The sequence below is a fragment of the Charadrius vociferus genome, unplaced genomic scaffold (assembly GCF_000708025.1).
Source record: "Charadrius vociferus isolate BGI_N301 unplaced genomic scaffold, ASM70802v2 scaffold650, whole genome shotgun sequence".
NCBI classification, from domain to species: domain Eukaryota; kingdom Metazoa; phylum Chordata; class Aves; order Charadriiformes; family Charadriidae; genus Charadrius; species Charadrius vociferus.
Genome location: NW_009646736.1, coordinates 5,716,682 through 5,742,927, shown reverse-complemented (window position 1 = coordinate 5,742,927; position 26,246 = coordinate 5,716,682). Strand labels below are relative to the sequence as shown.

The following is a 26,246-nucleotide window of genomic DNA, read 5'->3' as shown; positions in this document are numbered from 1 at the left end:
TTGTTACCTGTGTGTGCGCTGCACCGGGGAGGAGAGCCCTGCTAGGGCGGCGAGGTCCCTGTGAGCGGCCATTAGTAACCGAGCACTGAGGCGCCGTGGCCGCGCTCTCCTCTGGTGGCGAAACGGTTAAACGTCAGTCGCGCCGCGGGGGGGCGCAGCCGCCCGTGGGTCGGCGGAGGAGTTTTGGGTCCCGCCGGACGCCGTCACGCAGTTCCCGCCCCCGCCGCGCGCGGCCTGTTTCAAAGCGGCAGCCATGGCCGAGCAGGGCCTGGAGATGGCCTCCATGATCCCGGCGCTGCGGGAGCTGGCTAGGTAGGACGGATCCAGCCCGGGGGGGGTTAACCGTGGCCGGTCTCGCTATCGGCGTGTGTCGTGGGGAGGTCGAAAAGTAAGTTCGTTCTTCGCCGCTGTGCGAGATGTCCCGCAGCTGGGCCTGCGCCCTCCCCTCAGCCTGGTCGCCTTCTCCCGCCACCTGCCTGGGTCGCTCCCTCTCTCACGGGGGGCGCTGGCAGAAGAACCTGATGGGAGAGGCGTGCTGCCCTGCAGAGCACCCCGTGTCCTGGGGCCTTCCCTTTTGTTTGTAGCGTGGTTTCACTGAGAATTAAACGACACTGAAAATGTTTGGTTATAAAGTTTTAACGGCCGCGTCAAGACGGCAGCTTTGTGCTAGGCGGCTAGTTGACATGGAGGTATAATGGTACGTTGAAGATTTGACCTGCCAAGAGCTACCTGCTATCTCAGTCATCTGAGAAGTTGCTATTCACACCTCTTCTGCAGGGTATTGGTAGCTAATCAGTTCAATCGTTTTGGTTAATTCCAAAAGTGGAGCGAGTTCTTGATTTTATTTTTTTTTCTGCACCAAAGCTCGTTTGTTGCATGTGGATACGTCCCTTAATCTGCCGGGTGTGGGTTTAATATATATCAAACATAAGTGCATAACAAAATTAAATGTTCTTCAGCACTTCATGAAAGTTTGTGCTTCTGAAGAATAAGGAAAAAGAGGAAGAGGCAATAGGCTGGGGGCTAAAATAAGAAATGAATTTGTATGTCTTTTTGAAGACTTCTAGAAGAAAAAAAAAATGTGTTTAACATTGTGTTGTTGAGATAGACTTGAAATAATGATTTTGTGTAATGTACTTTTAAATTTAGTGCCAGTCCGGAAGAATACAATACAGTTGTGCAGAAACCAAGACAAATACTCTGCCAGTTCATTGACAGAATTCTTACAGATGTAGATGTTGGTAAGTATTACATCCCTCTCTTTTAAAATTATCAGCTTTATGCTTCAAGTAATTCCTGCCAAAAAAAAATTACAACTCTCATTTCAATGGACATTTAGGAGTTGAATTCAATACCATTTATGACTTTTTTTTTAATATCTTCCATAATGACGTGATTGCTGATATGATGTGAAATTACTTCAGTCAAAAAGAAAAGGGTGAAAATGCAGTGCAGGGTTGTATGAATATAAATATTTACTATGTTGAAAATCAGGTGTATCATGTAATGTTAATTGAGCAAGTTTTAATACTCACAGGGCCTTTCAGAATTGATGTATTTTGATGTAAATAGCTTTATTTTTAATTTTAGAATTCTAACGAAGCCTTATTTTAGTACTCCTTAAATCATGTTAAGGTTCCAATTATTACAGTACTTTAGCAATATTTTGGTAATTATGAAATCCATGTATTACAAAACTATTATTTGTAGTTATCTGTACATTTGCATCAAGGAGAATCGCAGTATTGGTAATTTACTGTTGCTAAGGTATAATTTCATGTAGCTGTCTCAGTAAGACTGGTATTTTGTCTAGTGAATTGATCAATTTAAGTATCATACTTGTGCTACTCGCCAGATGATATGTTTGTTAATTCTGTTACAGTCCTGAAAGGGAAAGCTATAAAAATAAAAGCAAAAAGCCAATCTGCTTTAGATACTGCTTTTGAATACATACGTGTTATATTTTATCATTGCCATATAACTTTTCTTCCTAATTGCAATCTGGATCGGAGATAGTTTACTTCTTATGCTAACTAACCACATGGAATTTGGATAAATTTGATGTGATTCAGAGAGCTGTTTCAATGGAGCTATACAGCAGCTTTATACAGCAGCATTAGATGTGTTTAGTATTTTGCTAAACTTTCTGATTCAGTAAGCTGAACTTACCATTTAAAAAATTCTGTTTCTTGGAGATTTAGAACATTTCTTAGAGCTTTTTTCTACCAAGATCACAAACCTAGGGAAAATTGTGTGATTAAAAATTAAAATGTTAACTATTTACTCATCAAACAGTTGGATATAATACTATCTAAATGTCAAAGCATGTAGTGTTAATGAATAATATTTAAGCTGAGTAACATATTTTTCTTCATACAGTTTGGTGTCACACAGTGGGTTTATAATAGGCACAAAATAATTATCATGGATTAATAAACACAATCCCAATTGCTAGCTATACAGTTTTAATGCTATATCATAGTATTTTATATAATACATTTCTTCTTTCTTTGTAGGTGTGAACAAAATTTGTGAGGTTGATTTATTGCAATGCTAATTCAGAAATATGTTTCCTTTTCTTTTAAAGTTGCTTTGGAGCTGATTAAGAAATCAGATTCACAGCCAAGTTCTGTAATGTTGCTTGATTTTATTCAACATATCATGAAATCTTCCCCACTTATGTTTGTAAATGTGGATGGAAATCAGGAGGAAACCGAATGGAGTTGCATTGGTGAGTTTATTGAAAATGTTTATGTTGAAGCTTGATATTTTCAGGATTTAAATTTTCTGACAATGGTATCATACAAAAGAACAAAAACAGGAAAAGAGCAGATTCGTAAGTTTAGTGTTACATATTTATAAGTAAGTGAATATTGTGGTAGACTTAATATCGTGAATTGATTTGCACTTGTGATAATGGAAACTTATCAGGATAGAGTTTGACCTTATTCATTACCATTGCTTAGTGGTATTACCCGCTTCATGTTGAGACATCCTGTACACATATTCATTGCCTGAGGGTGGTTTTGACAGAGCAAAATGTCTGGAACTACCCAGTGTAAAATGTCTGTCTTCCCCCAGGCCCCAGCATGCAACCTCCCACCTCCCCTTTTGCTCTCTTTCAATAAGATCTGCTGAAGAAATGTCCCAGTGAAGGCTCTCTGTTTACTAAGCCTACATGCATTTATCTCAAGGAGTTTTCATTTGTTTTACTGATGCGTAACCTGCTCTAAAGGACAATAGTAAGTTTTGGTTTATATCCTAATAATTTTCAGTTTGCTGTTTCTTTTTTATTGTCCTAGAATTTAGTAACTGGATCATAACAAGGCTTCTCCGAATTGCTGCAACTCCAAACTGCAACACGTTGCACAAGAACATCTGTGATGTCATTTGCTCTTTACTTTTTCTGTTTAAAATGAAGAGTTGCTCCATTTTTGAAGTACTAACAAAAGACTTGCTGCAGCTTTTCCAAGACTTAATCTTCCTGCATGAGAGAGATGCACAAAAGCATCTCTGGGGAGATGTACTGGCCTGGCCAGTAACTGTAAAGAGATTTTCAAGCAATACAAGTGACAATGTGGGATATTTAAGATTGGCACCATTACAGCTGATGGGTATGCCCAATGTAGAATGTTTGGAAGTTATATTAATAGATATTCTGACAGATATTGTTGCAGATGTGTTTTTTGCAAGACAAGATATTATTCTCTGGGGGATAGGCTGCTCCCTTTTGGAGTATGGCAGTCCAAAAGTTAAAGCTTTGGCCATGAAGTTTTTAGTAAAATTAATTCATTTAGGAGGACCTCCAGAACAGCTGGCCAGTGTTTTCTTCACAGTCTTTTTTGGAATTCTACAGTCAGCACTTGAAATGGATACTGAAGAATCAGAACTCTTTGGAGAGCCATTTTTACTGTTGGTGAGGACTTTGTTGCCTTTTGAAGCAGATTCTTACAAAAACATTGAACCTGTCTACTTGAATATGCTACTAGAGAAGCTCTGTGCATTGTTTGAAGGTGATGTGTTTAGGTGTATTCAGTCTGAAAAGGTGAAAGCTGTTTTTTGCCATTTACTGCAATATTTTCTGGAGTTTGTTCCAACTGGCTATGAATCTGCCTTACAAGTAAGAAAAGACCGTATCAATACCATATGTGGAATTTTTGTGAATGTGCTTGGAACTCAGGAAGAACAAAAGGTAGGTTAATTTTAAAAACTGTATTTATCATGTGAATAGATAACATACAAAACCCTACATCTGTGCAAATAAGAAAATCTAGGAAATACTATTTTTAGTTGCATAATTAGATTGACACTCCTCATTTCTCAGCTGTTCCACATATTTGTAGAAGTCAGACTTCTTTAGTTAGATTTACCCGTACCCTATGTTTTCCAGATGCATTAAAGTATTGAAGTTATGCAGGCACAAGGGTCTGTCTGTAACCATAATATAAAATGAGCGTAAGGCACAGTGTACACTCGTATAAAGGCAGCTTTACAAGTAATTTCCCTTCATCTGAGCTGCTCTTACTTTCTAACCGTATGCTCTTAGTCATATTTGTTGGGGGACAGGCAGACAGAAAGGTTTGAATTAATACAGAATCATAGAATAGTTTTGGTTGGAAGGGACCTTTAAAGGTCACCTAGTTCACCTAGATAAGCAGGGACATCTTCAACTAGATCAGGTTGCTCAGAGCCCCCCATCCAACCTGACCTTGAAAGTTCCCAGAGGTGGAGCGTCCACAACCTGTTCCAGTGTGACACCACCCTCATTGTAAAAAAAAAAAAAAAAAAAAAAAAATCTCCCATATGTCCAATCTAAATCTATTCTTTTTTAGTTTAAAAACATAATGAGGTGTTAATATGCTGCGTGTTTCCTCTACCCAATACGCCCACATACGTATCATATATATTGTCTCTTAAACTTGGTGTGTCTCTCTTGCTGGCTTTGGTAGCAAGGTGTTATGACAAGAACTGGGAAACAGCTGTACAGGCTGCATTCTCTCTGGTAGGAACACAAGAAACTTCATTGCTTATGAGAGTTTTCATCTTGTAATTGAGATTTTTGAACAGACAGGGTTTTAAGAACGTTGTTACCTTAATATCTTGAGTTTTTATATTTTAAGTCAGAAACAATAATGTCATGTCTCTGAGAAGTAAGGCATAGTATACGTCATGGTACTTTTGTTGTTCTTTCGTCCCAGTATGTGGTGAGTCCACTTTATACAGCATTAAAAACACAAACAGAAGAAATCTTTCAGGAGCTTCGTCAGAACCAGCTAGATTCTTCTGATACTGATGGGTGGAGCAGCAGCAGTGATGAAGTTCCAGAGAAAAAACGACGACTAAGCCTACCAACAAAGCATCCAAAGAAATCACCTACACCAGTAATGTATGACACATAGTCAGTAACTACTTTTGTAGTAATTTGGCTAGCGAATAATAACAAATGACAGCTTTGAGGCAGTTGCTTCATAACAGCCACATTGAAAGTTCTTCTGGGAAAACATCTAATGATATTTTTAAGGATCAGAATCTACAGATGATTTCTAAGCCAAACTTTAGTTAAAGAGACTGTATTTTTAATATGATCAATGCAAATTATTTTCATTTTTACACACTGAAAACAGAAAAGCTGAGAGAATACATACAGAATGACAGAATTATATATGTGGCTGTGCTGTTGCACTGGATATGCGTAAAGCAGGTCTAGTTAAGTCAAGTTGTTCTCAGATGAACAAAGCCAGTTATCTCAGCCTCTCCTTGTGCTGTGCTTCAGCTCCCTGATTATTTTGGTTGGACTTGCTCCAGCATGTTGATCTCTTTCTTGTATTCGGGCACTCAAAACCGGCTCCAGCATGCTGCAGTACAGGTGTGGGCTCATGATCAGCCTTCACTCTTGTTAATACAGCCCAGTATGCAGCTGACCTTTGCAGCAAGGTCACACCGCTCTTATATTCAACTTTTCCACAAGTCCATTGGGTCTTTTTTTTTCCAAAGCTGCTTGCTAGCCAGTCAGCCCTCAGCCTGTTCTGTTGCATGGGTTTTTTTGTTGCTAGGTGCAGGATTTTTCATATGTTTCTGTTGACCTTCATGAGGTTCATGTCAGCCTAGTTTTCCAGCTGGATGAGGTCCTTTGAATAATCAGCATTCCTTTTATACACAGAGCTGCCTGTCTCATTGTAGAAAGGAATCAGACTAGCGTCTGGCTGTGGTAAATATGTGCTGGCTGTTCCCAGTCATCTTCTTGTCCCTTCTGTGGCTAGAAATGAGTTTAAGGAAGACTTTTTCCATAACCTTCCCAGGGACTGTGCTTAGGCTGTCTATAGTTCCTTGAATCCTCTTTTTTGCCTTTCTTGAGGATGGGTGTAATGTTTGCCTTTGTGTAGTCATCAGGAACCACCCTGGTCACCATAACCTTCCAAGGATTGTAGAGTTATACCTTTATAGCTTTTCAGATAAGTCTGATTTGCGTCATGCTTAACTTCAGAGAGTTAGTATCTTGTTCTCCCAAAAAGCATGTTTAAGCTAAAGCTTCATTTGGTATTTTCGTAATCCTATATCCAACAAGAATTAACTCTGTTCTTGGTATGATGATTTATCTTTTTCTAAAATAAAAAAAAAATATATTGGAAAATAATTAATATGGTCAAATTACAGACTTAGTCCTGTAAATATGAAATTGAAGAGCACTCTATGGAATGCCATCACAAAGAAAGCTGCATCGTTGATATTGATCCTTGAGAAAGAAATTCTGTCAACGGATATTCTTCAGACTATAGAAGGGATTGCTGTAATTCTGCGACTAGCTGCTTTGTGCATAGTTCATTGTTCCCCCCCAACAAAGTCTACCAGGTAAAGGTACCAAGGTGAAACTGTGAAATCAATAGTTTCTTGAAACTGTTATGATTTGTGTGGATTACTTTAATGCTTGTCCATGTATCAGGACAAGTATTAGGTAAGTCCTGTATGTTTTGAAGATGTTTTCATAGTAACTTTGCTTACAAGCAATACAATGTTAAACATTTATAGTCTGTTGCATTAATCATGACTTCTATTTTAACAGTATAGATCATAAAGTAGCTCATCCGTGTAACTCTGATGCATATAAGAATACTCCAAGCTCCTCTGATTCAGTGGTGAATATACAGTTCACATGGATTTCCTCTGATTTTATCGCAAGAATAGTAAAAGCCTGCAGAAACCTGTTGGAGGCTGCTACACCGATTGTTAACCTAGAACAAGTGATTGACAGAATAGTCAAAATCTTTGATGCTTTGCTGTATGCACAAGGTGAGAAATCCTTTAAACTAGTATGTCCTCTGTTGGATTGGTAAATTAGGAACACATTTGACTAAATTGGTCTGTTGTGTTAGAGGTACTGAATTAAAGATCTTGTGTCAGAACTCCAATTCCTGTACAAAAAGGGTTAAATAAAAAAAAAGGAGCATTCCTCTCTGTTTAGAGAGCTTCCTTTGCATCCCTTTTTGAACATCATTTACTAGTTTTTGTATGTACTTCTGTTGATTTTTATCTGAACAAGAGACTGCATGGGGGTACTGAATATGAATAAGAACAAAATGAACTTTTAGCAGTTTTCTTTTTAAAACAGGCAGCATGCCTTACTATCTCAGTTTCACTCAAAGGTTTCAAACCTTCTGACCAGCTTCAGCAAATGTGGCACACAGGAAGTGTACCAAAATATTAAGTACTTCCATGTTTCTTTTTAAAGTAGCTAGTAGGATGGAGGACAGACTACTAAGATTAAAGTGTTATTATGAGTTCAGCTTGCTAGCTGTCCCAAAGTCCACCTGAGAGTCTTTGTACAAATCCAGAGACACCAAAGTTGTATTCATTGTGCTGCTTGTGTATTACATGCTGTCAATTATTTAATGAAATTTTTAGATTGTTTTGATTATTATATGTCTAAAATGTAGGATATCAACATGTGGAAATAGTGATACTAATCTTTGTTGCTAGAAAAATAACATTTTGTAGCAAATTAAAACATAAGATGTGAATCTGTTTTATAAACTATACAGAACTGTAAAAGTATCAGGTTTTTTTGTTGATTTGTTTTGGTTCTTTTCCCCCTAGTGAGAATTCCACTGAGTGATCAAATTCTTGATAACTTATGTGGATTGCTGTCTCTGCCCTGGATTTACAGTTATCCTGACAATTCTTTTAAGCCATCTGTTTTTGGGTTTGATCCTGTAGTTTTGAGTGAAAAAACCGCACACGGTTTCTGTAAGTATGTTGAAGTATATAAAATCTAATATCTTTCTGGAATGATAGTTCTAAAGTAAAATTATTTTATTTGCCCTTTTATGATGATTGATGATATTCAAAGTTTAAATCAAGTGATTTCTGTTTTGTTTTGTTTTTTCTCTTTAGCACCCCAAACTCAGTCACACTGTGTGTTCCTTCTGTCTCTCTTCCCAAGAAACATTCATCTGGATTGGAGAAAATCCATTTATCATTGGGCACTGCAAAGTCCCCATGAAGTAATTCGGGCTACTTGTGTTAAAGGATTCTCTCTCCTGCTTCATCCACCGAGTGTGCAGACCTGCAATGTGATTCCCAAATCTCTTTTGTATGTATTAATGCTGCCTTTCTGTCTTTATGCAAGAAGAAAAAAGGACATCTAAGAAATGTAGTATAAGCACCAAAATAAATATTTATTTCTATTCCACCCAGAATTTGCTAGACCTTAATTTCAGAAATCATGAGGTATCAATAGGATAGGTATAAGAGACAATGTCTGTATGATAGAATAGTGTTCACTTACCATGTCAGTTACAAGTTACTTCACTAGCTGAAGACCCTAATTCTAATTAACGAATTTAAACTAAGGAGGGGCAATGAGATATCTTTGTCAGTTGAAGATATGTGATATTTGTTCATATGTCCCTTAAAGTGACAATTTCCAATTTCTCTGCCTTTTCTGTAGGTATCTTGGTGTCTTCTGTCCTATTGTGTCTAGTCTTCAGTTTCTTTATAACATGCCAGACTCACCATGCCCAGTGCTACTTCAAACCTTTAATAGAACTCGAGAATAATCTGAAAAGAAAAAAGATAATTTAGTGAGACAGATCTTTAAATTGTCCTAATGGTGCTTTCAATGTAGTTAGAGAATTCAGACAATGTAGAAATACAAATTTCTAGGTAAATGATCTATTAAAGTGGTTTCATTTTTGTTTCCATTTCAGAAATCAAATAAAAGATGAGTCTGAGCTAGTCAAGGAGGCTTGTGCTACTATAGTTGGGAAACTATCTTGCTGTCTTTCTGGTACATTCAGTGTACGACCTTCCTTAGCAGACTCTGCTATTAAGCATGTTACTTACGATATTTTATGTAGCAGCCTTACTGTGACTTCTGCTCATGAAAAAAATTGTTCTGTGCAAGCCTGTTTTTTCAAGCCATTTCTTACTCTCCTTGAGAACAAAGTACCCAGTTCAGTAAAGCTAGGTATGTGACTTTAACTTATTAACGTTTTGCGCTTCTGTATGAGGTACTAAGTCACTACTTCTGTACCTTCTCTATTCTTTTTTTTTTTTCCCAATAATCCTTTTTTTATAGCTATAAAGGTGTTTGAAATTTTGTATTTCAGTTGATATCACCACTAATGTTTGATGTTGTCATTGATATTCTTTTTAAACTACCTGGGCATAATTTTGGTCTATGGCTATATCTAGAAATGTAATACTTGATAAAATCTGAATTTTAAATAGCTTATCTGGTTTGACAATATTTACTCTTTTGATTAAAAAAAAGAAAAAGTGTGCTTTATGGCTTATTTGCATCCCTGTTTTCTGCACTTCAACAGATTTTTAAAAAGCATTAAAAATATATTTTTCTTTCCTCCTCCAACCCATGTCACCCAGCATTTATAGAAAATATACCTCATCTTTGCAAACATCTGGATTTTAATGCTGATGAGTCCAGTGTGAAGATTCTTGTTGAGTCTTTATTAAATCTAATGGAAGATCCAGACAAAGATGTAAGAGTGGCTTTCAGTGACTGCATAAAGGACATACTAGAATCCTTAGGCTCTGAAGAAGGACTCGTAAAAGAGGTGAATTCATATTTATATTGGGTTGTTTTTTCTAACTTACTATGGTTTTTGTTTCACTAATGTCAAACACTTTAAATTTTTTGTTTTCTTTTGTTTTCATGTGTTCCAGATGTTTGTTTCAAGAATGAAAGAAGCCTATACAAATGCCAAAATGTCAAGAAATAATGAGCTTAAAGATACTTTGATTCTCACAACAGGAGATATTGGAAGGTATTTTTAATATTATCTTGAAAATGGCGAAGTAGGGTCAGTTTGTGGTACAAAGTAACTTTTTGTTCAAGTGTAAATGTAAGATTAAATTACTTATTTCAAGGTTAGCCTTTGTCCAGAGTCCTTTGCAACTGTACTAAGCTATTGATTCATATGGAATATTCCTCATTTTCTTCTGCCCTGTCATAGACAGTGCAGATAAGCTATGCAAATACAATGATGAGTCATTTTGCATTATGGTAATTTTGTATTCTTATGTCATTCTATTAATGTGATGATTCTTTTTTCCTTTTTAATTCTTTGTCTTGTGCTTACTTTGTAAGGGCATCAAAAGGAGATTTGGTACCATTTGCCCTCTTGCACTTGTTACACTGTTTGTTGTCCAAGTCGGCTTCTGTGGCTGGAGCAGCATACACAGAAATTCGATCCCTGGCAGCAGCGAAGTCCATAAAACTGCAAGCTTTTTTCAGTCAGTACAAGAAACCCATCTGTCAGGTAAAAAGAAGAGAGTTGGTGGTTTAAAAAGGCATATGTTTACGTTCTTTTTGCATATTTTGAAAATGGTATTAACAGTAAAAAAATACAGTATTTGACAAGGTGAAATCTCATAGGACAAGAAAGAAATGTTTAAAAAAAACCCCAAAACAAAAAAAAAACAACTCAAAACATTCAGAAGGAATGGAAAATCTTTGACTTTGTCGTGATCTTCTCCCCTCAACAGTATTGCTTTTCTTTTTTTATTCCCTAGATGCTGTCGTTCTGAATTTCTTGCACTGTGTGGTACCATTGCCACAAGAGACAAAGATTTAAAATTGGAATTGAAGTCAACGTGCTATAGGCATAATACTGACATAATTGATTTGTGCTTTTGTTATATCCATTACCTAAAGACAGAAGTTCTGTTTAAAAGAAAATTATCAAAAGCAGACTTTTCTAATTTTGAATATTTTTCTGATAATGCAATGTCTGAATCCAGGGCTACAAAATTAAATGCAATTATGAAGTGGATGATAATCCAGTTCTATCACTAAGTAATAATCAGATATCTATGTGCAATAAATGATAAAGAAAAACATGCATAGGAAGAGGAGTGAAACTCTAATGTTTATTTTTAGGGAGCAAAAAAGGGGAAAATAATACTGAATTTCTTCATGCTTAGTTTCTAGTGGAATCCCTGCACTCCAGCCAGATGGCAGTATTGAGTGCTCCAGACCAGGGAAATGAGCTCCAGAAACAAACAGCTGCTCACCAGAGAGAAATGGCTCTGGACATGTTATCTGAGGTCGCCAATGTATTTGATTTTCCAGATCTAAATCGGTTTCTCTCAGTAAGTTTGCCAGTCCTCTTTACTGTTGCTTTTTTGTTTTCCCTTCTGTGTGTGTGCTTGTGGATTTCTATTTTAGTCCACAATTTTTCTGTCGTCACAGATCTGAATTTTTTTTCTTTAGTTGCTGTTTTTTGTTATAATATAGAATGCTTTGGGATTGCTGCAACTGGGAGCTCAAATACAGAGGAACAGTTTTATCAAGTTACAATGATGGCTACAGTGCTACTTCAAGCATGACATGATGAACTAACTAAGGCCATTGAGTATATCTATATTAATGATTTAGTGCACTTGGAAGCATACTTTGTAGGCCGTGTTTTTTGCATGGTGTCTGCTTTCTTGTTTCAAATGAGGAAAGCTATTCTTCTGTGGATAGATCTGTTCTTGATCTGCTTAGATATCTGTTTTTCTTGAAGCCTAAGTAGCTTTGTACTCATATTTTGCTTGTTCGTAGATGGGAAATGCAAAATTATTAAGTAAGCAGTGTTCTAGTTGACTGATAGGTTGGGGGAGTGTTTTTATGTGTGGGTGTGTTGGTTTGTTTTTGTGTGTTTTGTCTGTTGAGTTTTTTTCTTTTAAGATTTCCTGTTGTGGAGAATCTGGATAGACACAGAAAATGCTAGCTCGCTTTTTGTTTGCACGTTTCTCAGTATTGATTAGATGAAGCACTTCCAGAAGTAATTGTTTATATTTTATCTGCATTTTTACTAGCTATTTCCATCTTATTAAAATTTTTCTTTATTCATGCCTTTGGTCATATGTATGACCAGAGATTTGTATTGTTGTACTGACACAAATGGAACAAAGCCAAACCCTGGGTTTTTGGAGGGGGGCATTTTTTGTTTGTTTTTTATATTAAGTGTTGTTCTTAATTTACCAGCGGACCCTGCAAGTTTTGCTTCCTGACCTCGCAGCCAAGGCTAGTCCTGCAGCCTCCACACTTATTCGAACCATAGCAAAACAGTTGAATGTAAACCGAAGAGAGATTTTAATCAATAACTTCAAATACATCTTCTCTCATTTGGTCTGTTCCTGCTCCAAGGATGAGCTTGAGCGGGCACTTCATTATCTCAAGGTAAATTGGCATTTGCTGTATTATACATGCAGATTAGGAGCAACAATAGATGAATAGTGATCTTTCTGCTTTATTTTAGTTAAGGCATTGCAAAGCATAGATGAGGAAATAGTATATGCAGAAGTATTGTTGTTCTTGTTGTTTATAATCTGTTCCGTTGGCTTTGAGGAACTGTTGTAAGATATTTTTGCGAACTTAAAAATTCTAAAACTTGGTTTATCTAACATTGAGCTGATTGGAAGCTTTTTCGTTGATTTGTGTGGTAAATCAACTAGAGTCCAACGCCTCCTGTCTCTGTGTGCTAGTTTCATTGTGATGAAATGAAGACTTGGTTTTTGTTTGCTATTTGATTGCAGAATGAGACCGAGATAGAACTGGGCAGCTTGCTGAGACAGGACTACCAGGGACTGCATAATGAGTTGTTGCTGCGTATAGGAGAACACTATCAACAAGTCTTCAATGGTTTGTCAATATTGGCTTCATTTGCATCTCAAGATGATCCCTATCAGGGACCTAGAGAAATAACATCAAGTGAACAAATGGTAAGGATGTCAAAATATTCATGTTCAGTTTTGTTCAGTAATTTTTGTCTTCAGTCTGAGTGTGAAGACAACTTGACGTTCTCTGAACATCACTTATTTGAGGCAAAAAGTGGAGGAAAGGCTGGCATTTCACATTAAGTGTTACTGTAATAGGGAGATATATACTGAGTATGCATTAAAAAAAACAAACAAACAAACAAACAAACCATGCCCAAACAACACACCATCATGACCCCCTCAAACACACAAACTGCAAAATCTCACCCAAACAAAAAAACCCACGGCCTAATAGGGATGTCTTCCGTTAACACTGGTATTTCTTAAGGAGCAGTGTATCTATTTGGGATTCTTCTCAGGTGTCTTTCAGAATTAGCATTTCATAGTTGCTTTTTAATTTCAAAGCTCAGTGTTAATAGTAACATTACTTAGGTTTTTTACTTTTTATTTTCTCCCCTCCACAGGCTGATTATCTGCAACCTAAATTGCTTGGTATCTTGGCTTTTTTTAACATGCAGTTACTGAGTTCCAGTGTTGGCATTGAGGATAAAAAAATGGTACGTAGACTTAATTTTGAATATTAAACCAAAGATAAGCAGGGGCTATTTTAGTATTCCAGACCTTCTAATGTGATTGTGCAACTGTCATTGAAGTCTTAAAGGTACTAAGGTTCCGACATGATTCTTGAAAACTGATGGTCTCACTAGGGGTAGGACTTCTGTGTAAGCTCAGAAGTCTTTGTATTGTTTTTTTTGACTGGTCACCTAATGTACGTATTTCAGTCAGACATGGTATATGTAAAAAGTCAGTGAGCCAGTAATTATAGAGGAAGAATCTAAGTGTATGTTTTATATGTGTGGAAGATGAGAGAATATGGGAGAACACTGGAGTTACTGCAGGGAACAGGGTTATAAGGGCACCAAAGGGCAAAGCTAAAGAAAAAATGAGAAGCAAATCCAAGAGAAACTGGGCTTTATTGGTTTTGTTCCTCACAGAGCAGCTCCTTTCAGCTTTACGGTAGAGAGCACTTAGAGAAATTAGAGTTCGCAACTTGAGACAAAGTCTGAAAATTCTGTTCTGCTGAGGCAGTGCGTCAAATCATGAGAGGGCTTTTAGCCACCTCACAGAGGTAGTGCAGATGATTTCTGTAGGAAACTTTTCAGTGCTAGAATGTATATAACCTTTACATTGCTGGACTGCATTTTCTTTCAAGCTTTTCACTTTTCAGATATTCAGGTTGAGATGCTCTTATTTTCTTAGTTCCATGTCTTCACTCTTTCTGAATTTCTTCCTTTGTATAGCATTTCTTCTGCTGCATCTGCTATTGTTTCTATCTCTTTTTGTTCTGTTGTTTGTTCTTGGCGAGTTTCCCCTTGCATGACCTTTCCTCAAGCTCAGGTTTCTTCCTATCTCACTGATCTGTAGTGCTGGATGTTGTACTACCTTGTTTGGTACAGTGTTACTGTGACTGAAATATCTCCTGCTTTTTCTGCATCTTGGGATTTCTCTTCTGTCTTTCATCAGTCCCATTGACAACTGAGCTACTACTTGTTCCCTGAAGCTTGGCAGAAGTTGCATGTCAGTTCTGTTGATGGTGTGGTGTTGTTTTGTGGGGATTTTTATAATGCAAGTTTGTTTGTTTTCTCTATATTTCCAAAACCTGCAGTTTTCAGCTTCTAAAACTTTGAACATATAGTCAACCATGTCTCTAACCCCCAAACCATTCCTCTAGCCCCCAAATCCTTTATTGAAACATCAAACTGAATTTGATGTCTTATAGGCTATGATTTCTTAAGCCAGGACAGCCTGGTTTTATTAGAAACTATGGCTTGCGTATGTTTTACTGAGTATCTAATACCCTAAAATGACTTTTCTTTATGTCTAGGCTTTAAACAGTCTTATGTCTTTAATGAAGCTCATGGGTCCCAAACACATCAGTTCGGTAAGAGTGAAGATGATGACTACACTGAGAACAGCTCTAAGATACAAGGATGACTTTCCAGAACTGTGTTGCAGGTGAACTGATAGTGCACCCAAGCAGTGATAGACCTGCCATTTATGTACCTGAATACACTGGTGGTTTTTTGTAGACAATAACCTAAGTCACAGAGCTGAAATAACTTAAAATGCTTCTCATGACTCACCTAAAATGTCTTTATGCAGAAAAAAATCATTGATTACTATTGCTTTGTTGTCTTTTCTTGTTTAGAGCCTGGGATTGTTTTGTTCGAAGTCTGGACCATTCATACCTTGGCTCCTTGCTTAGTCATGTGATAGTAGCGTTATTGCCCCTTATACATATCCAACCAAAGGAAACTACAGCAGTATTTTACTTTCTCATAGTTGAGAACAGGTACTGTACAAAGTATTTTCAGTTATATGGATTAAATCCTGTAATAGGAGTGGGCGTAACCCTAATTTAAAGTTGTCCAGCACTGAGATGAGAAAACTTGTTTTTCAGCAAAGTAGTATGTTATTCTATAAAATTCCCACTTCTCTAAATTGCTGTGAGATTTTGAAATTTAGCAAGTGATAGCCTCATCTGAAAAGATGTTTTTATATTGTCCTCACAAGAATATATGATGCTATGGCCAAGTTGCAACCCATTCAGACATTTGTCCCTGCCAGGTTTTCTGACTCTTAATTTTTTTTGTGCTGGTATGGAAAATTACTTCCCTCTACAGGGCACAAAGAATAACAATGACTGCTAACATTTGCTCTAAGCTAGAGGAAAGTGTACAGAGTTGGAAATAGGGAATAAAAGAGTTCTTTGTTTGGGTGTTTTTTTTCCAATAATTAGAGTTATAACTATGGATTACACAGAATTTAATGTTGAGTAAGATTTCATACATCCTCTTCACGAGTGGTCATACCAATTGAAAATAAAATCAAAGCCTAATACAAATTTTCATGACTTAACCTTTTGGAAGACAATGGTGAGTCTTAATTCTTTTTCATCTTATGTTTTGTAGCTTAAAATTATGATTTTTTTTTTTTTTTTTTTAGCAGTGATGATAGTTTGTATCTTGGTTACTTTTATTGGGTTTTCATTTTTCTTGCACTTAGACCAACAGTATTCAAAATAAAATGTGGCAATAGGAGTAATAAGGCTGTTGTAGAAGGCCATAGTAGCAAGACTGAAAGAGATTCCTTCATATTAGGAACACAGAATTCTTTTTTTTGGTTGTGTGTTTTCTTTCTTTATGAGGAAAACTGAAACTGGTTTCACATCAAATGGGATTGTGCTCACCCTTTCGCCAGCGTCCAAAAAAAGGAGAGCAAAACCTGGTAGAGGTGAATGGCAACTCTGAAAGCTTTGGAAAGAACTGTATTTAAAAGAGAAAGTAATTTAAAGCGTAGAGGAATACCTGTGGCTTAGTTGAGTAACAAGAGAAACAAATTGTTTCATACGTATGCTTAACTAGATTTTCAAAAAAAATGGAATTTACTTTTTTCTGCTTTTCAAGCCTCTGTTCTTCTAGTTGTTATGTTTCACTGCTTTCTTTTGAGTTTTTAAGGTTTTTCTGATCCAACTAATGTTTGCTATGTTCTTTGCAATGTTTTTTTTTTGTAACTTAGGGATGCAGTACAAGACTTTTTACATGAAATCTATTTTCTGCCTGACCTTCCAGAACTAAAAGAAATTCAGGTTGTCCTTCAGGAATACAGAAAGGTACAGCTTCTTTTATTTATTTGTTTATTCTCGATGCATCATGACAAGTGAACAAAACATGTAAAGTTTTTGTCAAGCAGAAATAGTATTTATCTGCCTCCACAACAAAACAGAACTTGTGTATTGCAGGAATACTTTCAAGCAGGTTTTGATTCTTCTTTACGAGTGAAATATGCCCACTTTTAACATGCATGTTTCTGTAGCATCTCCTGAACACTGACTTGTCATCTTTTTGAGACTAAAGAGATTATAAGATTAAAAGTCAGCAGTATTAGCTATAGCAATTAATGCGTTACGAGAGAAGCTAATTTGATCCCTCCTCTGTATTCTCTTTAAAGGTAACAAAGTTTGTCTATTCTTAGGAGTACTTTATGGTCCATTTCTTTTGCTTGCCTTCAGAATGGTTAGGTAATAGATGGGAAGTAGCAGTTATTCAGTGGGAATGAGGTAACAAAGGTAAAAATAAATTTGATTTTACATAATGAGGTACTCAAAGCAAAGCATTTTGTTCTGATTTAAACTTTTTTATTTACGCTATCATTATATTTACACAAAAGTGTAAATATAGCACCTTTCTGAGGAAAACATTTTAAAAAATAGACAGAGAGACAGTGGTATATGGATATAGGTGAGAATGTAGGCAGAAAGGTAGTTTGTATGTGTTCTCACTTGTGTTCTTTGAGATGCTGTTTAACCATGTTCCTGCTATGTTTAACTTGAACTTCTTATGTCATGTCTGGTTCAGGAATCCTCCAAAAGCACTGACTTGCAGACAACACTGCAGCTGTCTATGAGAGCTATTCAGCATGAGAATGTGGATGTTCGTATTCATGCACTTACCAGCTTGAAAGAAACATTATATAGAAATCAGGTAGAGAAAACCTCTTTCAATAGAATTAAACATAAATCAAAGTAGCACCTGGACCAGCAATCTAAAACTCCTTACTGTTGCTGGGTGTTCACATGAACTGTGTTATTTTCCTCAGTTTTTTAAGCTGGCTGTTTCTTTATAAATATAACGGGGAGAAAGGATTCTTCTTCATCATGTCTCTTTATAAGAGGACTTACTTTCAAATCCTCCTCATCTGTCTGATGCTGATTCAGCAAGGCTAGTGGTATACTTCTTACATCTTTCCTCAGAGTTGAGAAATATATCTAAAAAGTTCATTTCGGCAATGTGTGCTGTTAGAACATATATGGCTTTTGCATCAGGAGACTAATATGTTAAAGTCAGCATTTTCTGCGAGTGTAATATCTGAAAAAATTAAGATGTTTGTGACCATCTCACACCTTTGATTATTTCCCCCCCCTTCCTTCTTTGCCTTCCACCCTCAAAAATGTGAATCCATTGATCACATTCAAATAAATTTTACAGCAAAGTTGCAAGGCTTACAAATCTGTGTGGTTATTAGCCCAGAGGGGCGTGTGTGACCTATTAAAAAAAAATCTGTCCCCTTAGTGGATATAAGATTGTGGCACACTCTTCAGTCAGAAACTGAAAAAAATTCTAGCTAAAAGAACAAACAATCATTGTGTATATTCCTGTCCAGTCAGTAATTCTTGCAGCTCAGGTCAGCAAAATCTTGCCGTGTCTTGCTTAGTTAGAAGTCTAGCAAAATAACTGAGGCAAATCGAAGTTAATTAGTTCCACACAAGCTGTGGAACTATTTGCTCTGTTATGTTGGCTGTGGCTTCAGTTTTCATTAAATATAAGAATCACAAGCATCTTCACATTATTAAGAGAATTTTTTTTCTGTACTTGAACTAAATGTGGAACTGGGCACCAAAAACTGGGCCAAAATGAAAAAGAAAGGAAATCCGAAATCCAATTAACATGATGGGCATTGATTAAAGGACTTGAAACCCTGGGCTTTGTAGGACTGGGAGTGAAGAAATAGCTGACAAATGGGAAATAATAAGGTTACAAATGGCAGCGAAACCAGAAGGTATGACAACAGCTGCATGAAAGAAATGAAGAGAAAGTATCATAACACATGAAAAAGGACAGATAAGTGAAAAAGATAATACAGAAAAGAAGAGAGGTTCTTGCTAAGACAAGAAAAGAAAATGAAGTTAGTAGAGAGGTGTATGATAATGAAATAAAATATTGGCCATGACAGCATTATTAATTGAGGCTCAAATCCCTCATTCTTACTCATCTGTTTAGTCCTTCCTAGAGTAACAAGCAATTAGGGCAATTGGGCTATAGTTACAAAATGACAGTGTTTGAATTGCTAACCTAAAGTCATGGGTAAATGAAATACGAAGTCAGAATGAGTTACAGATGGAAAACTGGAAAACTTCCAAGATTATTTACCATAAACATGATTGTAGAATATTTCATCTTTATTTTTCAACTTTGTAGGAAAAATTGATTAAGTACGTAACAGACAGCGAAACTGTGGAGCCAGTCATATCCCAGTTGGTAACTGTACTTCTAATCGGCTGCCAGGATGCAAATTCTCAAGCCCGACTACTTTGTGGAGAATGTTTAGGTGAACTAGGAGCCATAGATCCCGGCAGGCTCGATTTTTCAACAGGTGAAACTCAAGGAAAACACTTCACATTTGTGGTAAGAAGTGTTGCTGTAGCGCTTTGTTTAGCATTAATGTTTTTTTTAAAAGTACTTGGGAGTAGGAAACCTGATCTTTAGACCCTTGGAAAATCTATACTTGCTTTCTCATCTAAAACAGTTTAGAGTCAGTCTTCAAAGTGATCATTTGGAGATTTAAGATAGAGCTATTACTCTGTTTGCGTTAATAAAACTGGTGTTCTGTTTGTGATTGAGGCTGGTGTGGAGGATCCAAATTTTGCCTATGGATTATTAATGGAACTGACCAGAGCATTCCTTGCTTATGCTGATAATGTTCGTGCTCAGGATTCTGCAGCATATGCAATTCAGGTAAGATATGTGGTTAGATCCTATTTTTTCTTCAGAAATTATTTCCTATTACACTGAATACAGCTTTATGCAATATAAACGTACATTTTGAAGTACATGTTTAAGTATTTGAAACTTCATCCTATACACTTGAAGTTACAAGGTAAAAGGTTATTTGGAATAGTGATTTTTTTTTTTATTACTATTAGTTTATTTTTTTAACTCCTCAGTCCTCACTTAGAGTGCTGGGGAGTTGTCAAATACAAGATCTGTTTGCTTTTCTGTCATGATGTTTTAAGAGAGACCTGATATTTCAGAGGTAACTAATACTCCGTACATAGTGATTCAAGAAGTAATCCTGAGACTTAAAAATGGTTCAGGTTGCGTAGGCAAAAATGAAAAGCAGTAAGTATTTCTAAGAGGGTTACACTTTGAAGAAGCAACTGAAAGTAAGCCTACCCTTAGTTTCGTACTCTAGTCTTTTGTGCTGGTTTGCCAACTCCAGTCTGGTTGGTTGGTTTGTTTGTTGTTTGTTTTGTTTGTTTGTTTAATGTCTTTGTGAAAATTTCAGGACAGTTCTTTGCTCCAGGAAAAAATAAGTGGCCCCTTGTAGTCAGCAGACAAAGAAAAGTTCACAAGGCACAAGGAAGAATCAGACTTAACTTCTAGTCCTGGTTTATTGATAGATGTGAAGGATACAGGATAATGTGGTCCAGACATCAACTGGAGAATCTGGGGAATCAACAGTCAGTTGAAATCACTACTGCCTAGTAATAGGGAACTAATGTTGGATGAAAGTTTTGCAGTTATAATTTCCAAATTAAACATTCTGTAACTTGTATCTCATTACTTCTCTATATACACCAGTTTTGTTACTACTGTGGTCATGAAATATTTTCAGTGCTAACTTGGTCATGTAAACCATGCCTTTTCAGGAGTTATTGTCTATCTATGACTGTAGAGAGACAAACACTGACTGCCCAGGCTCCAGGCTTTGGAGGAGGTTTCCTGAGCACGTGCAGGAGATCTTGGAACCTCACTTAAATACACGGTATACAACTTAAGTGATTTCTTTTCATAACAGCTTTAAAAACTTTTTTTTTCTCTCTAGTCTGGCAATAACTTCATTTGGTTTTGTGATTGTTACTCTTCTGTGAAAAGTGGTATGTGTATATACAAAATTCAAATAAGGTCTTTCTACGTAAAGCTGAATTAGCACTTCCTTGAATGTAATTCTCGATAAATCAAATGAGCAAAATTCTGAGCTCATACATTGCCCAGATCTGCCTGTTTGTCCCTACAGTATTGTTGCATACAATGTTTTGAAGCTTTTTTTTTTTTCCATTTTCTTTCCTCTGTACAAATTCTCACTAGGATTTGAGTTTGTGCTCAAATATGTTAATATCCCTTTGCTGCTACTGTTTTTTGAAGTAGGAGGAGCTCATTGGGTTTTAATTTGACTTTTTATTTTGTTGAATTAACGATAAAAATAATGTGAAGAAAACTTCAGATGATGTATGCACCTTAACTTGAAATAACCAATAATGTTTCCTTTCTGCTTCCATGTGAAGACCGGCATGTTTATGTGTGATTAAGTTTTACCCTTTTTAGAAAACAAACATTTTGGCATTTCTTGGCTTTCATATATGTTTTGGGTCTTTCCTGTCAAAAACATAGTATTCAAGTATTTATCAAACTGCATTTCTTAAAACTGATTTGAACAGAACTTTATACTTAAAAAATTCTGGGGACATGTTAGCTTGTTTGTATTTCGTGTTTCATTTTAAGAAGCTCTAGAATAAAGTATGGTGACTATTGAAAGTATTTTCTTAATTCTTTTTTAAAAGATTCAGAATATGAAACCTAATATAATTCCAGTTAGGGAACTTAAGAATTAACAATGTGCTTTTGTTTTTTATTATATTAAATAAAAAGTTAATTTTACTAAATTGGTATTTTAAACTCACAGGTACAAGAGTTATCAAAAGGCTGTAAATTGGTCTAAGATGAAGAAGCCAATTTACTTAAGCAAATTAGGTGATAATTTTGCAGAATGGTCAGCAACTTGGGCAGGTTATCTTGCAACAAAGGTAAGAAAATAAATCTGCTTTCTATACAACACACTTCTTGAACCACATTTTGGTTTCTGAAAGTCAGGGATGGATGGGGGAATATGCCTATTCTCTATAGGCCTGCTAGAGCACATACCTAAAGACTTCTTGCAGCATCAAGGTAACCATGCATCTTCCCTTCCCCAGCATTGTTGCTTTTTGGCTAGGCTTCACAGGTAGTGTCAAAGTCTAGGAAGTTTGCCCTTGTCCAGAGACTCTTGTAGAGCTGAAGGCACTGACAAATGTTTCTGACAAGTATTTGAAATGCTTCTGGAAAACCTCAAATTTACCTTCTCAGTTTCTGAAGGATTTCTTTCATTTCCCCATAGCTCCTCAGTCTCAGCACATAAAAAGTACTTGTCTCTTTCTTCCTTTTCTTTCCCCTTTCCAACATGTGACCCACTGAAAATTTCACTTTAAGTCAACCACTTAAGGAAGTTAATTTCATCACAGTAGCTCAGTAGCTACACTGTCCTCTATTTCAGACAGAGAATTGAATGTTTTCATAATTTCCTACGTTTTGCAGACTTTTAAGGGCAGAAGAGAGGCTGAGTGCAGTAGTAGGCTCTCAGCCTTAAGGTTTTTTCTGTGGCCAGTGCAAGTTCACAATGGTGTAGAATACATAGAAAAGTGGAATATGTAAGCAATGCTTGCCTCTCTTTTTGTGGTATCAGCAATATAATAGGGTTGCCAAATGGCAGCTGCTGTTGCAGGTTTAAGTCTGATGAACCTTCTGTAGGATACAAGTATCTTAAAATTACGTGATGGAATAGAATTTGTATTTGTCAACAAAAACAAACCTATTAATTGTTCAGACATTTGCAATTTGTAATGATGCTTTTCCTGGAAATAATCTTTTTCTATAGGTGCGACATGATCTTGCCAGAAAAGTTTTCGATTGCTGCAGTATTATGATGAAGAATGACTATAAAGTGACAATTTATCTGCTTCCACACATCCTTGTCTATGTTTTGTTGGGATGCAGTCAAGAGGATCAACAAGAGGTGATATATATATAAGAAGTTAGTGTTTTTCACAGGAATGTTCAGGAGCTGTTCTTCCTAAGAGCTGTTCAGCTCTGCAGAATTAATGTAGAACTACATGAACAAATTGTGTAGATGTTAAACTCCTTTTCCTGTACAAATAATATAAATTTTCTGCTATGGTTTTGAATATACTCATAAAAGTTTGTGCTGAACTGCTGTTCTGTGGATTTCCATCTATTTCTTCAGTAGGGCCTAGGATGAGATATTATGCAGTTAATTATGACTGCAGCAATATCAAGATCTGGAGTGGCACAAGGAGGAAGAAAGTACAATGCAAACAAGGAATACATTGAACTTGTATACTTCCAAGAATGCAGACCCATAATTTTTTCTCTCCCTTGCATACACTTACAATTTAAGTGGAAAAACTGTTTAGCTACAAGATTTCGTGCAGAGCAGGTTTCATAGATATCTTGTAGCAAAGCAGGGATTGGAGAGAAAAGAGTCATCCAGTCTTTCTTTCAGTTTGCTTTAGCAAAAGTTGAGACTGAAAAATATAACTTACATTCTATTAATTTGAAATTGCACAGCTAAGATACCTGTGTTTAAACATTGTGGGTGTATAGAGGTGTGTTTTGATTTTTCATGTGTGAATAAGAACATCCACAATAAGCATCTGTTATATATGTTAACTCCTATTCTGTTGACTAAAACAGGAAGCAGGTCTTTCAGCATGGTATTTACTTAAAGATTTGCAAAAAGTACGTCTGTCATCTGGTAGCCAGTAGATAATTTCACTTTTATCAAACCTGGAAGTATTGTATTTGCAGCAGAACTGCAGTAGCATTCATTGTGTTTTGAAACCTAAAATTCCAGTAAATGTGATGGTTATTCTGAATCCAAGGGTTTGCTTTTCAGAGGCTTTCTCCCTGTATGGAATCTCTTGACAACAACTGCTACTTGGTCTGCTGTTTCTTCCTCTTAAGATTGTGGGACAAACAGAGCTTGCAGATAAACCCAAAATTATTAAAATATACAATTAAAATATCTAGTATTTTAGTTTGATTTTTGTGGTCATTACTGTTTCCTACTTTTTTGATGACTGTATGGCACTTCTGTCTTTTATCCTATTAATGTTTGTGTAGGTTTATGTGGAGATTATGGCTGTTCTGAAACATGATGACCAGTCTGCTAGGAGACTTGAAGACAGCGCCTCTGATCTAAGTCAGCTGAGCACGCAGACGGTGTTCTCCATGCTTGATCATCTAACTCAGTGGGCTAGACATAAGTTTCAAATGCTTATTGCTGAGAAAAATACTAGCAAGTCTAACAAAGAGAGAGGTGATCTAAAAAGTAAGTAATGCTTATCTTATTTAAAGTGGCGTTTACGTTCTTCAATAAGTATTTAAATTTGCCCCTTAATATTATAGTAACATTGCATTCTTAATGGATCGTAATATGTTATTCTGTTTTATGATTTCTTAGTATCATATTGTGATTTTCACCCCCTCCAACCCCAAATCTATTGTTTTGAACGCCGATTGTAAGAAATACAGATTCAAAAGTAAAAAATGTAATGCCAGTATCTTGGTAGTTTTCTAAAGGTTCAGTTTAAGATATTCTGTTCTGTCTTGCAAGATGCAGCAAGTTCACCAGTATTACTTTAAATAAATTATTGTTGACAGAAGAGAAGAATGTTTGCTTAAATTAATCAGATTTTCTCACTAAATTGTGAAATGAGTTAGCTGAATCTCGATGCACAAGGTAATTCTAATAAATGAAATCTCAACGGACAGACTTTTTAAAATGTTTTGTTTTTTTTTTCCTATAGCATCAAGTGAGGACTATGGAGAATATCAAAATGTGACACGTTTTCTAGACCTCATACCTCAGGATACACTAGCTGTGGCTTCCTTTCGCTCTAAGGCTTACACAAGAGCTGTGATGCACTTTGAATCGTTCATCACAGAGAAGAAACAAAATATTCAGGAGCATCTTGGATTTCTTCAGGTTCTGAAGTTGTTCTTGTTTTTTGTTTGTTTTAATTTAAAATGAAAATAGATATAGATGAATAAAACTTTTTCAAGTTCTTTGAGAAGGAAAGAAGAAAATATGTAGTCAGGCTCTTACTTGAGGATGCAAAATCCGTCATCTCTCTTTCAGCAATATTTAGTACTTGCCCTTGCTTGGCATGCTTCTTATATGAAAAGGAAGGAGTGGCTTTCTAGTGTATAGTGAAAGATTGTAAAATCCTGAAAATAGTTAAATGTGGTTTTGTTTTAAGTATAGCGTTTTTTGCTTTTAGTTAACTGTGTGCCTTTTGTCAGAGAAAACACAGCCAACTCTAATAACAAAAACAAAAAGCCAGAACACATTTGAAGGAAAGCTAAGTGGCTTATTCTATAGTAGAGAAAGAGTTAATGCTAACGGTGTTGAAAATTATTTACATTATGTTCAAGAGGTATTTTTAACCTGTGGGATGAGCCTATTTGTGGTTCCTTATGGTTTATATTCCGCAGTGCCATTTCAAATTTGAAAAACTTAGTATGTTGCTTTTCCACCTAAAGTAATCTGCAGTTTCATATTATACAACTTTATAATGTAATAATACGATATTTATTTTGCCCTTCATACAGATTGTTTTAGGTAACTTGATGTGTTATTCTTTCTTAATCTTTCTATAGTATGAGATCATGAGTATTACAGTATGCTAAGCAAAAGTAGGGCTCAACTTTGGAAGTAGCCCAGCAAAACTGACATTTTCCATGAAAGCTTAATGCCAAGAAGTCCTACAGAGTAGTTTGTTCTCCATTTTCAAGAAGATATGTGATTTTGAGCGTATTATATATAAAACATCTTCTTGTTATCTTAGAGTTGTTTTTAATGTCCATTTCCAATTCTGTTTGAATAAAGAAATTGTATGCTGCTATGCATGAGCCAGATGGAGTAGCTGGTGTGAGTGCAATTCGGAAAGCAGAACCATCTCTCAAAGAACAAATCCTTGAACATGAAAGCATTGGCTTGTTGAGAGATGCGACAGCCTGTTATGATAGGGCTATCCAACTGGAACCTGATCAGGTAAATACAAGACTAATTATTTACACTTTTTTTTTTTAATACATACTTTTTTTCATCTTCTTAACTAACACAAAACTAAGCCAAAAAATACCTATTCAAGATATTTAAGTAAAATGGGAACATAAGAGTTTACTGTGGTAGTTGCTGAATAATTATTGCCATTGGAAGTGTCTTATGAACTGAAATTAATCTCTTATTTGGTTTATACTGTAATTTTTCAGGCTTGAGTTAATAGTTGGATGCTTATGCACAGGTTTTTGCTAGGACAGCTTACCAACTTAAGTTTAGCCTTTGCT

The 26,246-nt window shown here is 36.2% G+C and overlaps 1 protein-coding gene across 1 annotated transcript in view; it reads left to right on the top strand.

Annotated features, from left to right (window-relative positions):
- Window positions 1–253: 253 nt before the first annotated feature.
- ATR (ATR serine/threonine kinase) overlaps window positions 254–26,246 on the top strand; it is a 41,927-nt gene continuing 15,934 nt past the window's right edge. Inside the window, exons 1-29 of the mRNA XM_009890374.1 lie at window positions 254–312; window positions 1,150–1,241; window positions 2,588–2,731; window positions 3,303–4,192; window positions 5,199–5,386; window positions 6,655–6,824; window positions 7,075–7,287; window positions 8,092–8,241; window positions 8,389–8,587; window positions 9,204–9,463; window positions 9,880–10,070; window positions 10,180–10,280; window positions 10,604–10,775; window positions 11,440–11,607; window positions 12,488–12,682; window positions 13,039–13,224; window positions 13,686–13,778; window positions 15,107–15,237; window positions 15,431–15,574; window positions 16,801–16,894; window positions 17,640–17,765; window positions 19,260–19,466; window positions 19,683–19,796; window positions 20,711–20,826; window positions 21,745–21,865; window positions 22,753–22,890; window positions 24,018–24,225; window positions 24,704–24,882; window positions 25,786–25,950. Of these exons, the coding sequence (XP_009888676.1) occupies window positions 254–312; window positions 1,150–1,241; window positions 2,588–2,731; window positions 3,303–4,192; window positions 5,199–5,386; window positions 6,655–6,824; window positions 7,075–7,287; window positions 8,092–8,241; window positions 8,389–8,587; window positions 9,204–9,463; window positions 9,880–10,070; window positions 10,180–10,280; window positions 10,604–10,775; window positions 11,440–11,607; window positions 12,488–12,682; window positions 13,039–13,224; window positions 13,686–13,778; window positions 15,107–15,237; window positions 15,431–15,574; window positions 16,801–16,894; window positions 17,640–17,765; window positions 19,260–19,466; window positions 19,683–19,796; window positions 20,711–20,826; window positions 21,745–21,865; window positions 22,753–22,890; window positions 24,018–24,225; window positions 24,704–24,882; window positions 25,786–25,950 (5,214 nt within the window). The remainder of the gene's footprint in view (window positions 313–1,149; window positions 1,242–2,587; window positions 2,732–3,302; window positions 4,193–5,198; window positions 5,387–6,654; window positions 6,825–7,074; window positions 7,288–8,091; window positions 8,242–8,388; window positions 8,588–9,203; window positions 9,464–9,879; window positions 10,071–10,179; window positions 10,281–10,603; window positions 10,776–11,439; window positions 11,608–12,487; window positions 12,683–13,038; window positions 13,225–13,685; window positions 13,779–15,106; window positions 15,238–15,430; window positions 15,575–16,800; window positions 16,895–17,639; window positions 17,766–19,259; window positions 19,467–19,682; window positions 19,797–20,710; window positions 20,827–21,744; window positions 21,866–22,752; window positions 22,891–24,017; window positions 24,226–24,703; window positions 24,883–25,785; window positions 25,951–26,246) is intronic.